The sequence below is a fragment of the Pongo pygmaeus genome, chromosome 4 (genome assembly GCF_028885625.2).
Source record: "Pongo pygmaeus isolate AG05252 chromosome 4, NHGRI_mPonPyg2-v2.0_pri, whole genome shotgun sequence".
In the NCBI taxonomy this organism is placed as follows: Eukaryota; Metazoa; Chordata; class Mammalia; order Primates; family Hominidae; genus Pongo; species Pongo pygmaeus.
The window spans coordinates 78,397,571-78,412,731 of NC_072377.2; the positions used below are offsets into that span (position 1 = coordinate 78,397,571).

The 15,161-nt window shown below is 40.2% G+C and overlaps 2 protein-coding genes across 3 annotated transcripts in view; one reads left to right on the forward strand and one right to left on the reverse strand.

Moving 5' to 3' along the window:
* GFM2 (GTP dependent ribosome recycling factor mitochondrial 2) overlaps nt 1–4,887 on the reverse strand; it is a 43,005-nt gene extending 38,118 nt beyond the window's left edge. Inside the window, exons 1-2 of one of the 2 annotated variants that reach the window (XM_054486989.2) lie at nt 4,690–4,887; nt 1,429–1,515 (exon numbers count right to left, since the gene is read on the reverse strand). In XM_054486989.2, coding sequence (XP_054342964.1) covers nt 1,429–1,491 — 63 coding nt within the window. In that variant the 5' untranslated portion in view covers nt 1,492–1,515; nt 4,690–4,887. The remainder of the gene's footprint in view (nt 1–1,428; nt 1,516–4,689) is intronic. The other variant, XM_054486991.2, reaches the window with a different exon arrangement.
* Nucleotides 4,862–14,535, forward strand: NSA2 (NSA2 ribosome biogenesis factor). The gene is made up of 6 exons (XM_054487000.2): nt 4,862–5,107; nt 6,673–6,860; nt 6,956–7,106; nt 8,370–8,549; nt 11,583–11,775; nt 14,331–14,535. The coding sequence occupies exons 1-6, from the start codon at nt 5,105–5,107 to the stop codon at nt 14,396–14,398; spliced, it is 783 nt and encodes a 260-aa protein (XP_054342975.1). The 5' UTR covers nt 4,862–5,104; the 3' UTR covers nt 14,399–14,535.
* The last annotated feature ends 626 nt before the right edge of the window (nt 14,536–15,161 follow it).

Sequence of the window (15,161 nt, forward strand, 5' to 3'; positions counted from 1 at the left end):
TTCTCCCATACAGCAGTCATACCCTATCCACAGGGGTTACATTCCAAGACCCCCAGTGGATGCCTGAAACCTCAGATAGTAATGAACCTAATTACTGTCAATCAGAACATGTTTCTGTTCATGTCTTCTGCCCACAAATTGAAAACCTTTTCCATCTTAACTAAGCTCTTATCATGTTATGTGACCATAATTTTTGCAGTTTGAAGTGCAACAGTAAAACTAGCAAAAATGTCTTTTTCTTTCTTCACAATTTCATGGATAGAAGATTCATTCCTACCATAGATCTTAGCAACCTCAGCATACGATTTGTTTTTTTTCCTTATTAGGCCAAGAATTTTCACCTTTTCACTTAAAGGGAGCACTTTATGGCTTCTCTTTGGCACATCCAAATTGCCAGCATCACTACTCTTGTGCTCTGGGACCATGATTAAGTAAAATAAAGGTTACTTGAACACAAGCACTGCAGTAGCACAACAGTGAATCTGATAACCCAAATGGCTACTGACTCATGGGTGGGGAGTGTATACAGTGTGGACATGCTGGGCAAAGGGATGACTCACCTCCCAGGTGGGATTAAGTGGGATGGCATGCGATTTCATCACAGTACTCAGAATGGCACACAATTTAAAACTTATGAATTATTTCTGGAATTTCCAATTTTCAGACCACAGTTGACTCTGAGCAACTGAAACAGCTAACAGCAAAATCATGAATAAGGGGAAACTATTGTACTCCCTGTTAAGTCACTGAAGATAAAAAGAAACAACCCAAACAAGCTTTAAAGTAATCTCTCACTTAGCTATAGATAAAAAGGGTATTATTATGTTTGAGGTTTAATATCTTTAAGTATACTGAAGACGCGATAGTTTAGAAAATAATTTATAGTGTTTCGAAGAGGATTCAGGAGTCAGACCAGAGCTAAAGACTAAAACAATGTTCCTGAGACAAATATCAGACTGCCGAAGAAGTTGGCTTCCAACAGCTCTGCAGAAGACAGCCAAAAGTAGTTGTATCAACCATTGTATAATTATGTTGTACTTTGATATTAAGAGAAACTTTATTTCATAAGTCTCAATCCGTGGATACTTAACATTACAAAGCACATTATTTGTTAGTAGTTTAAAGATGTGCATTAAGTGATGACATTCTTAGATATAAACCCCTACCCCTCCTTCAAAAACAACTGGCATTTTAGTACTCCATGAGACCAGTATTTAGCTATAGCTGTTCTTTTACGTTTAAATTAAGGTAATTTCCTCTTATATTTCTTAATAAATTAAGGTAATTACTTTCAAATTAGTTTGGCTTGAAGATTTCCAAAGGTTATGACTCAACTAAGTTTGGAATCACAGCTGATGAGATATACTGGGCATTTTAGGCAGTAAAGTAGCTGAGGTTGTTAAAGGACATTTTATAAGAAATGCTTACATTAATACACACACTGGGTATTGTCTGATGACTCATTGCAAATATCCTCAAGTTGGTCAACATCTTGATCCTCCAAACTGTTACTGTCTGAAAAAATAAATATACAAAATTATAAAACTAAATTTATGTATTACATGTCAGCAAGGCATATGTAGGTTAGACATATGTAATATGTATGGTAAAATGTATTACTTTTAAAAAGTCAGAACAATATTTTTAGCTACCAAAAATTCAATGCATCATTCAGAAAATGAAAATTCTGATGAAATATGAGAAATATGGTTTTTAGGCTTAAAATGTCCCTTATTTGTGAATGTAACGTTTAAAGAAAGATATGGCGATACAGCAGAAATCAACTTATTGAAATTACAAAATATTGTATCAACCAAAATGCATTGTTATGTAAATGTATAGAATTAAGCATAAAATAAGCATCCACATATTAACTTGGTAATTTCTAATTGGCAGTAAAATTTATTGATTCATTTGTATACTCTGATTTTCCTACCATACCACGTAAAAACTAAATCATGTAAAAAATATATAAAAGCAAGTCCTCTTCCTCTCTGATTATAGAAACTAAGCATCTTTAGTTTAAAAACATTTGGTAAATATTCACTATGTTTCAAGTACAATATCAAAGCTATTAGAAATATAAGGACGCAGCTGAGACTGGGGATGCCGGGGAGACAAACAGACCATGTTAAACCAAGCTTGTCCAACCTGTGGCCTGCAGGCCACATGCAGCCCACGATAGCTTTATATGCAGCCCAACACAAATTCGTAAACTTTCTTAAAATATTATGAGTTGTTTTTTTTTTTTTTAGCTCATCAGCTATTGTTAGTTATCATCAGTGTATTTTATGTGTGGCCCAAGACAATTCTTCCAGTGTGGCCCAGGGAAACCAAAAGATTAGACACCCCTGTGTTAAACCATTGTGATCCATGTTAAGATATGTGAAACCTCATTACTACTCCTAAGTCTGTTCTTTTCTGGATCTTAGCTAAGAAACATTCACTACTCTTATTTATTAAGTCATCTAATACTTACATTTGATTTCCTAAATATATTTGAATCTGTTCCCTTTTTTTTTTTTTTTTTTTTTTTGAGACAGGGTCTTTCCCTGTCACCAAGGCTGGAGTGCAGTGGCTTGATCTCAGCTCCCTGAAACCTCTGCCTCCTGGGTTCAAGCGATTCTCCTGCCTCAGCCTCCCGAGTAGCTGAAACTACAGGCATGTGCCACCACGCCTGGCTAATTTTTGTATTTTTAGTAGAGATGGGGTTTCGCCATGTTGGACAGACTGGTTGTAAACTCCTGACCTCAAGTGATCTGCCCACCTCGGCCTCCCAAAGTGCTGGGATTACAGGCATGAGCCACCATGCCCCGCCTTGAATCCATTCCGTCTTCATTGGTAATGCCAAAGTTCTCAGGGCCTCATTCATAGTCTCTCCACAGTTATGACTGTAATAGACATTTAATAGACATTTTCCTCTTCTTACTTTAACTCAGTGGTTGCCAATAAAAAGATAATTTGCACAACCCAGCCCGCCCCCGCCCAAGCCTATTCGTTCCCATTTATTCAACAAGAATTTACTGTGTGTCTGCCTACCCACTGCTTTCTAGATATCGGCCTTAATGCAGTGAACAAAAGACAACAATCTCTGCCCTCATACTGCCTCTAGTCAGGGGATAGAGACAACAAACAAAAGTAACGAATACAATACATAGTCTCTCCTAAGATGATAGGGTGCTGTAGAGAGGAATTAAGCAGGAAAGAGGAATTGGGACAGTTAGAACTGTAAGTAAAGAGATCAAGGAAGGCCTCATTCAAACAGTGACATTTAAGCAAAGACCTTAAGTAGATAAAGGAGGAAATTCTGGGAATTGAGGGACTGCGGGGAGGGGTGCATTACAGGCAAAGAGATTATATAACGTACTGTACCTAAAATATACAAATGCTAGTTACTATTTCTGGTTTTAAAGAGAATGATGAGATCACCTTAGAAAATGGAGCCTTAAAAAACTGCTTCAAAGGCCGGGCTCCATGGCTCACGCCTGTAATTCCAGCACTTTGGGAGGCCGAGGCGGGTGGATCACCTGAAGTCAGGAGTTCGAAACCAGCCCGACCAACATGGTGAAACCCCGTCTCTACTAAAAATACAAAAATATTAGCCGGGTGTGGTGGCGAGCACCTATAATCTCAGCTACTTGGGAGGCTGAACCAGGAGAATCGCTTGAACCCAGGAGGCAGAGGTTGCAGTGAGACGAGATGGCACAATTGCACTCCAGCCTGGGCGACAAGCGACAAGGGCGAAACTCCGTCTCAAAACAAAACAAAAACTGCCTCAAAGCCGGGCGCTGTGGCTCAAGCCTGTCATCTCAACACTTCGGGAGGCCGAGGCGGGTGGATCGCTTGTACCCGGGAGTTCGAGACCAGCCTGGGCAACACGGTGAAACCTCATCTCTACAAAAAATACAAAAATTAGCCAGGCTTGGCGCGAGCCTGTAGCTCGCTACTTTTGAGGCTGAGGTCGGAGGATCGCTTGAGCCCGGGAGGTCGAGGCTGCGGTGAGCCGAGCTCGCGCCCCTGCACTCCAGCCTGGGCGACTGGGCGAGATGCCGTCTCAAAATATCCACAAAAACAAGAACAAAAGCAAAATTCTGCCTCAAATACAAGCACTAAGAATTAATGAAAGTATTCTTTTGGTACAGTTCTTTTTGTTCATCAACTGAATCACGCTGCAAGCTGTGAAGTAATTAAGGGAACTTCTACAACTGTGCAGTAAAAGGGTAAAACTGGCAGTGTATTTAAGTAGACGTACTTTCTTGTAGTGAATTACTTCTTGACACTAGGGGGCCACTAAATACAAGTCCACTCAGCATTTGATTCAGTGCACCAAAATGCCTCAGAAATTTCTGGAATCAGTCCTGTACCTCCAAAAAACCAGAATGTTATCTTCTTCTTTTCTAACAGCTGCAAAGGCCCAGTATTTCCATTTTTCTGTACACTAAGTTTTCATTCCTCAGTATCCTTCACAATCATGCACATATTACACAGAGTGACCGGAACAAAGATGAGTCGCCTTCGCCGAATGATAGAGAAAAACTTCCATACTGAGCGAACACCCAGGGGAGTCCGGAGGCCCTGTTCTCCTCCTTCGTGGCTGGCTGTGTCCGTCTCAGCCTGGAAGGTCAGCGGTACCCAGCGCGGGACAGGGTCACAGGCGCGCGATGTCTCACAGCTCGGAGCAGTACTCACCTGGCATTAGGCCGCGTGCCGCAGGCCAGCTAGTCACCGCTGGGCTGTTGAAGCGAGCCGCGCCAAAGTCTGCAACAGCCTCAAGTCTCGACGCCAGCCTAGGCAAAGGGCAATGTACCTAAACGAAAAGAAGATAGGCTGTCTCCGCTCTACCGCCTCAAGCAGCCACACCTCCACACTTCCGGCGGTGTACTGGCCAAATGCCGCCGGCCAGCAACTTCCGTCCTCCTAGCTAAAAGCAGAAAACAGAGGCTCGGAACCGCTGCGTGGTTCTTGCTCTTCACTCGGCCGTTTTAAAGGGTGACCCTTTCCTGTCCCGGCCTGCGTTGCGTGGGCTTGTGGGTCTTTGAGACCCGAAAATTGAGAGCGTTTTCGCACTCCAGGGGCTGCTGCTGGCGGCTCTGCGGCCGTCACCATGGTAAGGAGGATGCCTCGGACGCTCGCGACACACAGCGTCTGAGTTAGTGGGACCTGAAGGCTCTGGGGCGCTGGGGTAGGGGGTGAGCGGTGGTAGGCGGAAATGAGAACTGCCAAGAGAAAAGGATGGTAGACCTGTGGGGTGGGCTCTGAGGAGTGGAAACAACTTCACATTCGAGACACAGACGGTATTTGCCAGAACACAAGCTTTGGAGCAAGATTTTACTCTGTCCTGTTTTTTTTTTCTTTTTGATCCACCGCTAAGAGTCCTAAAAATTCCTGATTTCACCACAAGCGTGGTTATCAGCACCAGAGCCTAATGGGAATATGGTTGTGCCTTGTACAATCTTAGATGTTAATCCTGCCCCCTTCATTTTACTGCTGAGGAAACTGAAGGCGTCCTTGCCAAAGACCAGACAGCTAATGAATTGCGAAGCCGGGCTTAAAGGCCCAGATCTAACTGCCAGGTCCTTTCTCTTTCTGTTACGTCTCTATAATCTGCGTTTCTTTGCAAAATGGCATTCCATACACCCTTCATGTGATTGCTGCAAAGTTTATGTGATAGCAGTTGGTAGCAGCACACCTTGTTGGTTGTTACTTAACATTGTTCTCCGTGCTGGACTTGGCTTTATATCATTTTTATTTTTGCAGCCTTAAAATACGAATAGACTCACGCCTGGCCGCGTGTTTAAAATAAAACGTGTCTAAAATGCAAAAAGCATCCCATACATTGCTGGTGAAAAGAAAAATAATGCACTTTTGGAAAACGGTCTGGCAGTAAACACACGTCCACATGAAGACTTGCATGCAGTTGCTTATTGCAGATGTATTCGTAATCACCCAAAACTGGGAACAACCCTGATACCTATCATCTGGTCAATGGGTAAACAGTGGTGTATCCATACAATAGCATACTACTCAACAATAAAAAGGATTGAAGTACCTATACCTGCAGCAAATTGGGTGAATCCCAAAAGCAAGGAACCAGATTCAAAAGGCTATGTACTACTGTTGATCCCTGTTTCATTCTGGGAAAGGCAAAACTGTAGGGATAGGTATCAAACTGAGGGTTGGGAAAGAGGATTGACTTCAAAGTGACATAGGGAATTTTAGGGGGAAATGGAAATTCTCTGTATTTTGATTGTGGTGGTTACAGAACTGTGTAGTTAGGAAAAACTTAGAACTGTATACCTAAAAAGGACAGGTTTTACTGTGTGTAAATTATGCTTCAATAAAACTGACTTAAATTTTTTAAATGTGAAATGAAGATGTTACTAAAAAAGCAAATTATGTCAAGGAAAAAAGATACTGTATCAGTTCATCCCTTTTGTGGTCCAGTAGATTTTGGACCATTCCCTTATGAGATTATTAGAGATGTAAGCCCTGATGCCTCATATCATTCAAGACCAAAATTTAACTTACATCATGTGAGTAGACTTAATGGTGCAAGAATCATTTAAGTAAGTGAACATTTGGATGAAACAGGGTCTTTGTGCTGCGTAAAAGAAAGCATTTTAGAATAATTGTCAGTACTTTAAAAAAATAATATTTCTTCCATCATTATAGCCACAGAACGAATATATTGAATTACACCGTAAACGCTATGGATACCGTCTGGATTACCATGAGAAAAAGAGAAAGAAGGAAAGTCGAGAGGCTCATGAACGTTCAAAGAAGGCAAAGAAAATGATTGGTCTGAAGGCTAAGCTTTACCATAAACAGCGTCATGCTGAGAAAATACAAATGAAAAAGACGTAAGTGGTCTCATTTATTTGTCATAAGAAGTTCGCATCTTTTGAGTAATCATTATTAAAACAGATAATCTTGAATCTTTTTTCCTTCTTGGTAGTATCAAGATGCACGAAAAGAGAAACACCAAACAAAAGAATGATGAAAAGACTCCACAGGGAGCAGTACCTGCCTATCTGCTGGACAGAGAGGGACAATCTCGAGCTAAAGTACTTTCCAATATGATTAAACAGAAACGAAAAGAGAAGGCGGTAAGCAATAACAATTGAAGTCTTTGTTTTGTTTAGGAGAATTACTTAAATTCAAATTTGAGGTTCTTGTTTCTTGGTTTAATTTCAAACATGAAGTACAGCTATTATTCCCATTATTTAGATGTTGAAGTCTTTGTAAATTTAATAATAAAAAACTTGCTTTCTCATCATAAGGTTTTAAAATTTAAGTTTAAAAAAAATTTATTAGAATGCCATATGAAATTAAAAAGCTGGTAAGGAGTGAATTTCAAATTCAATATTTGTCTTCCTGTTTGAAAACCCACAATGCTATGCAGTCATAAAGAAAAATACAAATGCTTCTTATTTGTGCTGCCCTGTAGGGCCAAACTTGGTTAAAAAGTAGAATGGTGGAAAACTCCCTGAGTTGTCACAAAAAATGTGGCTTTTTAAAACACCTGTAAATAGATTAGCAGAAATCCAGATAAAAGAATATGCAGTATCTATATTTAAAGAATTATTTTTACAGCCTTACACTACTTAGTTTTTTCATAGAATTTGCACTCAAGGGAAGCATAAAACATCTGGTGAGGACTTTGTCTTACTAGTAATCTACAGACCCATCTCGGGAAGAAATACAGAGACATATTAAGAGGTGGAAACACTCTTCCAATGTTATGCTATTAAACATTAGTAAACACATATACTGCTTATAGAAGTCACCATCGGCTGGGCACGGTGGCTCACGCCTGTAATCCCAGCACTTTGGGAAGCCAAGGCAGGTGAATCACCTGAGGTCAGGAGTTCAAGACCAGCCTGACCAGTGTGGTGAAACCCCACCTCTACTAAAAATACAAAAATTAGCTGGGTGTGGTGGCGTGTGTCTGTAGTCCTAGCTACTCAGGAGGCTAAGACAGGAGAATTGCTTGTACCCAGGAGGCGGAGGCTGCAGTGAGCCAAGATTGTACCACTGCACTCCAGCCTGAGCAACAGAGCGAGACTCCGTCTAAAAAAAAAAAAAAATCACCACCACATTACAGGTGGTATTTTCTCACCCATAACACAGCATTAAGATTTTTAGCTTAAGCCAACCATTTATTTAACGTACCCATGATATATAAACTTGTTCTGTTTAATTTGCAGCTTATGAGGCAATATAGACCTCTAGAAAACAGTTGAGCCAAAAATGTGTTGATGGTTAAGCAAAAAAAATAGATCTACTGCTTTGTACAGCTAAAACATATTTGACTTATTCTCATTGTCCTTTAATAACAATATAAACTTTTAACTGTGGCATATTTTTAGGGAAAATGGGAAGTCCCTCTGCCTAAAGTACGTGCCCAGGGAGAAACAGAAGTATTAAAAGTTATTCGAACAGGAAAAAGAAAGAAGAAGGCATGGAAGAGGATGGTTACTAAAGTGTGCTTTGTTGGAGATGGCTTTACAAGAAAACCACCTAAATATGAAAGATTCATCAGGCCAATGGTAAGTCCTTGGAAAAGTGTAATGACTGAAATATTAGTTCACTTTGTTAAATCGGATAAAGAACATTATCATTTCCTGAAATTCTTTAAATTGATGTGGAACAGGTCGAAAGATATTTTTATGCTATTTTTGTTATTTTAAATTAGTGATAGAAGTTATTTAGTACTTTTTCCACTAGTCAAAAATCTTTAGCCCAGTGCGGTGGCTCACACCTGTAATCCCAGCACTTTGGGAGGTTGAGGTGGGTGGATCACCTGAAGTTAGGAGTTCAAGACCAGCCTGGCCAATGTAGTGAAACCCTATCTGTACTAAAAAATACAAAAAATAAGCTGGGCGTGGTGGCGGGCGCCTGTAATCCCAGCTACTAGGGAGGCTGAGGCAGGAGAATCGCTTGAACCTGGGAGGCAGAGGTTGCAGTGAGCCGAGGTCACGCCATCGTACTCCAGTCTGGGCAAGAAGAGCAAAAATCCGTCTCAAAAAAAAAAAAATCTTTTCAGCTTCGTGAGAGATTTGAAAAAGTAGTATCATAAGACATTGTCAGTGAATTCTGACTTTTAAACATGACATAGAATCTTCATTTTCCACAGTCATATTTTCCTCATTGAACTAGTAATCTACTGTATCCCTGATATTGTCTAGGTCTCAAAACACTTCTTGTTTTTGACAGCAGTTCGAAAACTTGAGTAGGACTGTTTTGTAAGAGTCAATTCCAGTTTGATAAGTATCTAAATGCTCTGAAAATCATTGAAAAGCCGGGCGCGGTGGCTCACGCCTGTAATCCCAGCACTTTGGGAGGCCGAGGCAGGCAGATCATGAGGTCATGAGATCGAGACCATCCTGGCTAACACTGTGAAACTCCATCTCTACTAAAAAAAAAAATATAAGAAATTAGCCGGGCATGGTGGCGGGCGCCTGTAGTCCCAGCTACCTGGGGAGGCTGAGGCAGGAGAATGGCGTGAACCTGGGAGGCAGAGCTTGCAGTGAGCGGAGATCATGCCACTGCACTCCAGCCTGGGGGACACAGCAAGATTCTGTCTCAAAAAAAAAAAAAAGAAAAAGAACATCTTTGAAAAAAGGAAGATAATATAGCTTAATTTCTGTTGAAGGCAGCAATAGTAATGTGACCCCAAACTTCCCCACCCCTGGGGAGAAACATAGTTGAAGATATATTTTTGCAAAATCCCTTCAAAGAGACTGAACTATTCTCCCAGTTAGATACACAGCCTCAAAAAAACAAGTATCAGAGAGAGGAAAGTTGCAACATGCCAAAATCCTAGTGTTCAACCTGAGTAATTTTTTTTTTTTTTTTTTTTTGAGACGGAGTCTCCCTCTGTAGCCCAGGCAGGAGTGCAGTGGCACGATCTGGGCTCACTGCAAGCTCCGCCTCCTGGGTTCTCGCCATTCTCCTGCCTCAGCCTCCCGAGTAGCTGAGACTACAGGCGCCCGCTACCATACCCGGCTAATTTTTTGTATTTTTTGTAGAGACGGGGTTTCACTGTGTTAGCCAGGATGGTCTCGATCTCTGTGATCCGCCCGCCTTAGCCTCCCAAAGTGTTGGAATTACAGGCATGAGCCACCGCGCCCAGCCAACGTGAGTAATTTTTAATAGATTAAAATATTGGCAAATAGCCTGTTTCTGTAAATAAAGTTTTAATGGAACACAGTCATGCCTGTTCATTTACATATTGCATAACCCCTACCCCCAGAATTGAGCAGTTGCAACAGAGGCCATATGGCCTGGCAAAGCCTAAAATGTTTACCTGTTGGGTTCTTTACACAAAATGTTTGCCCACCCCTGGATTATATCATGGACTCGACTTGTTTTGGTTTCATATTCATATTCTGAATATATTTTGATAGCCTTATCAGTTCTACAGGGAGAGAATATACAAGTCAGGCTATTCTAGGTTTTCTGTAGTTTCACAGATTTGTCATTATAAATTAATCAGATGGCATCCTGAATAGTGTCAGATTCTTACAAGCTTGATTAATGAGTCTGTTACTAAGAAACTGATTTAGTGTTGTTTTCCCCCTATCCCCATGCACACAAAAATCAAGACTGCAAAATGTTTTGACGTTTAAAGTACTACACCCTAAAAGACCTTATTAGGTGACTGGGTGACTCCATAACCAGTTTCTGTAACAAAGACTTCTCTGGGCCTTCTCCAGTCTCATATTACCATCAACCTAAAGAAAGCTGACAATCCACTTCTTTTTTCATCATGGAAGGTAGCTGAGGTATATAAAGACTTGGAATCAGGATATTTAGGTTTGAGTCTGTTTACCACTCACCATTTAATCTGGAAACAAGTCATTTAACCTGCTGATCCTTCTTACATCATTCGAAAACAGAGGAGAGGGGATGTGTTTGTTGTGAGGTTATTGTGTTTAAGTGAGCCAGTTGTGAGCTAGCATAGTGGCCTGGTATATATAAAGTCCTTAGTAAGTCTAAGTGTAGATGACTAGACAGTAAAAATCTGAGTATGTTGCTAGGTAGCTATTACAGGGTGAAAAAAAAACTTTTCAGAGGCTAGCTGTGGTGGCCTGTAATCCCAGCACTTTGGGAGGCTGAGGTGGGTGGATAGGTTGAGAGCCCAGGAGTCCAAGACCAGCCGGCAACATGGCAAAACCCCATCTCTACAAAAAAAAAAAAAAATTAGCTAGGCATGGTGGCACGTGCCTGTAGTCCCAGCTACTCGGGAGCCTGAGGTGGGAGGATGTCTTGAGTCCAAGAAGTCCAGGCTGCAGTAAGCCAAGATCACGCCACTGCACTCTGGCGTGGGCAACTGGGCAAGACCCTGTCTCAAAAGAAAAAGAAATTCTTAAGTATTTGTGTGGGTGTTTTCCCCACATATTTATAATGTAACCATCAGGTTTTTACTCTGTAGAACATATTTTGTTAACTGCTTTAAGATGACATTATTCAACCATAGTTTTTTGGAGATGGTTGAAAAAGATAAGCGAAAACGACCACTACTCATCACTGTTAACATTTTGGACGTAAATATTCTTATGTTGTGTTTGACTTACTAGGGCTTGCGTTTCAAGAAAGCCCACGTAACACATCCTGAACTGAAAGCCACCTTTTGCCTACCAATACTTGGTGTAAAGAAGAATCCCTCATCCCCACTGTATACAACTTTGGGTGTTATTACCAAAGGTACTGTCATTGAAGTAAATGTGAGCGAATTGGGCCTTGTGACGCAAGGAGGCAAAGTTATTTGGGGTAAGTGAATTTCTGAATACAGGGCTGCTGCTGTTCTGCAGTACTAATAGAAATACTCTTCAAGTTGATGTATTAATGAAATATACAGCAAATTTTTTTAATGCAGTAGAGCTAAAACAATGTAAATCAGATGTAAATATTTAGTAAAAAATACTTTATAGAAAAAGTAGTTATAAATACAATTGTTTTAAAATTTAGCTTACTGGTTTTAGTTACATAAGGTGTAATACATTCTGTTAGATTTATTTTGATCCTTTTTGGCCAGGCACAGCAGCTCACGCATGTAATCCTAGCACTTTGGGAGGCTGAGGCGGGTGGATCACCTGAAATCAGGAGTTTGAGACCAGCCTGGCCAACATGGCAAAACCCCATCTCTACTAAAAATACAAAAAAATCAGCCGGGTGTGGTGGCAAACACCTCTAATCCCAGCCACTTGGGAGGCTGAGGCAGGAGAATCACTTGAACTCAGGAGGCGGAGCTTGCACTGAGCTGAGATTGTGCCACTGCACTCCAGACTGGGAGATAGAGCAAGACTCCATCTCAAAAAAAAATTTTTTTAACCTTTTTAATAAAAATTATTATAAGGGAAGCAGATGCAAAGTTATAACTAAGAAATATTGTAAGAAAATAGAATAAATTAACCATGAGCAGAGGAAGGGAGGCATATATCAAACATGTTTTAAAAGTGAGGTCAGCTTACATGAAGTATTAGCCAATGACTAAAGATGTCTTCTGTAAGAAAAAATTTCTTTTGCCATAACTTTATATTATGTAAGTACTTCTGTTTACATGCTAACATTAAGAGAAAATACCTATTAAATTTAAAGAAATAAAACTATCTGTCCCACGTAGGTAAACTGATAACTAATCGAAACTGCCAGGAGCGGTGGCTCAGCCTGTAATCCCAGCACTTTGGGAGGCTGAGGCGGACAGATCATCTGCGGTCAGGAGTTCAAGACCAGCCTGGCCAACATGGTGAAACCCCATGTCTACTAAAAATACAAAAATTAGCCAGGTGTGGTGGCCCACGCCTGTAATCCCAGCTGCTCCAGTGGCTGAGGCAGGAGAATCGTTTGAACCTGGGAGGTGGAGCTTGCAGTGAGCCAAGATCGTGCCATTGCACTCCAGCCTGGATGACAGAGCGAGACTCCGTCTCAAAAAGTAATAATAATAATTGAAAGTGATTTAACACAGTTTAGTTCGTTCTGTTAATTCCCATTAACAGGTCTCAGAAATCATGTAGAAGCTTCCAGGCTTTAAAAAGCCCCCTTGCTATCCGGGCGCAGTGGCTGACACCTATAATCCCAGCACTTGGGGAGGCTGAGGCAGGTGGTTCACTTGAGACTGGAGTTGGAGACCAGCCTGGCCAACATGACAAAACCCCGTCTCTACTAAAAATACAAAAAAAAATTAGCCAGGTGTGGTTGCGGGTGCCTGTAATTCCAGCTACTCGGGAGGCTGAGGCAGGAGAATCACATGAACCTGGAGCTTGCAGTGAGCTGAGATCATGCCACTGCACTCCGGCCTGGGAGACAGAGCAAGCCTCCATCTCAAAAATAAGTAAAATAAAAATATTTTGATCCTTTTTAATAAAAATTCTTTATTACAAGGGAAGCAGATGCAAAGTTATAACTAAAAAAAATTGTAAAAAAAATAGAATAAATTAACCATGAGCAGAGGAAGGGAGGCATACAACAAACATATAATCATACTAGATCAGTAATAATTAAAACAGAAATGTGTCATGCAGTAATTTTAAACGCCCTCATTTGCTTAGTTTTCTACCTTTAGTACCCAGATCCAATTTCTTTGAAAGGGAAGAATACACGCTACAGCTTCTTCAGTCATTGGCTTATACTTCATGTCAGCTGACCTCAGTTTTAAAATATGTTGTTACTTTGACTTGGAACTCATTTGAAACTTGATACATTTTCCAGGAAGAATTATGTGAAAAAGTGACAATGCTCAGGTCAATCCACAAAAGCCTGTTAATGCAATGTACTAGTAACATGGAGCTGACCATTATTTGCAAAAACACTATTTGTATGAAAATTGTATTCAGAACTCAAATTTGTCCTTAAATGATTGAATTTTGTAAAATCTCATTTATCCTTTATGGTTCATTTCTTATTTATTAAAAGTGGTAATTAGAAATATTTTAGGCATGGCTGAGCGCAGTGGCTCACACCTATAATCACAGCACTTTGGGAGGCCAAGGCAGGCGGATCATTTGAGCTCAGGAGTTCGAGCCCAGCCTGGGCAACATGGCAAAACTGCATCTCTCCAAAATACAAGAACAAAAAAATTAGCCAGGCAGTGGCGTGTGCCTGTGGTCCCAGCTACTCGGAAGGCTGAGTCAGGAGAATCGCTTGAGTCCAGGAGGCAGAGGTTGCAGTGAGCCAAGATGACGCCACCACACTGCAGCCTGGGGAATAAGAGTGAAACCCTGTATTAAGACAAAAAGAAAAAAAAGGGCAAAAGTTATATTCTTTAAAATTAATTTTTATTAGCTAACAACCCTCTCTTTTCCCTTTTTTGGTTTTGTTTTCTTTAGGAAAATATGCTCAGGTTACCAACAATCCTGAAAATGATGGATGTATAAATGCAGTCTTACTGGTTTGACAGCAATTTCATATATAATTATTGAGGACTACACACCAATTGAAGAAACTGCCATTACTGTGATGTTTCTGAATACTACCAAACAGCCATACATGTCTGCAATGAAGAGATTTATTAAATTGTAAACATTAAAGTGGTCCAGTTTTATAAATGGTCTTTATTTTGAAATATGCTTTGACCCCCATGTTCATAAAACTGAATGATTGAAAAAAAGCAAATATACAAATATCCTACTTCATCAATATCTGCATTTGTGAGTGGGTATTCAATTTCCTGAAAAAACCACCAGTGTTCATTGAAAATGCCTTTCAAAAAGGTTAATACACAATTATGTGTCTGAGAATTTAACTGAAGTATCTTCTGCCTCGTTAATCAATCATTAATCCTAAAAAAGGTAGCATTAATACAGATGTTAGGTTTATAGTGTTTACACTAGAAGTATGTGAGAAGACACTAAAAGTTCAGAAATCTTAGAGAAATCTTTTTACCTGTGAAATCCAGTACAGCAAAGGTCTAGTGAATTCACATTCTATACGTTTTTTTCATCTCATTTACCATGTATAATAATAATACCTACTTGGCACTATTTTCTACTTGAATCATGAAAATGAAAAAAATATACTAAAGTCTTTGTACTTTCTTAGCATTTTCTGTATTCTAAACAATATATTTATACTTTCAGAATAGTATTAAGAATTAGTTTAAGTAACTCCAGCTAAGAAGTTTTAAAGGAAAAAGAAGACTGCACTGATTCCCTGAGGAG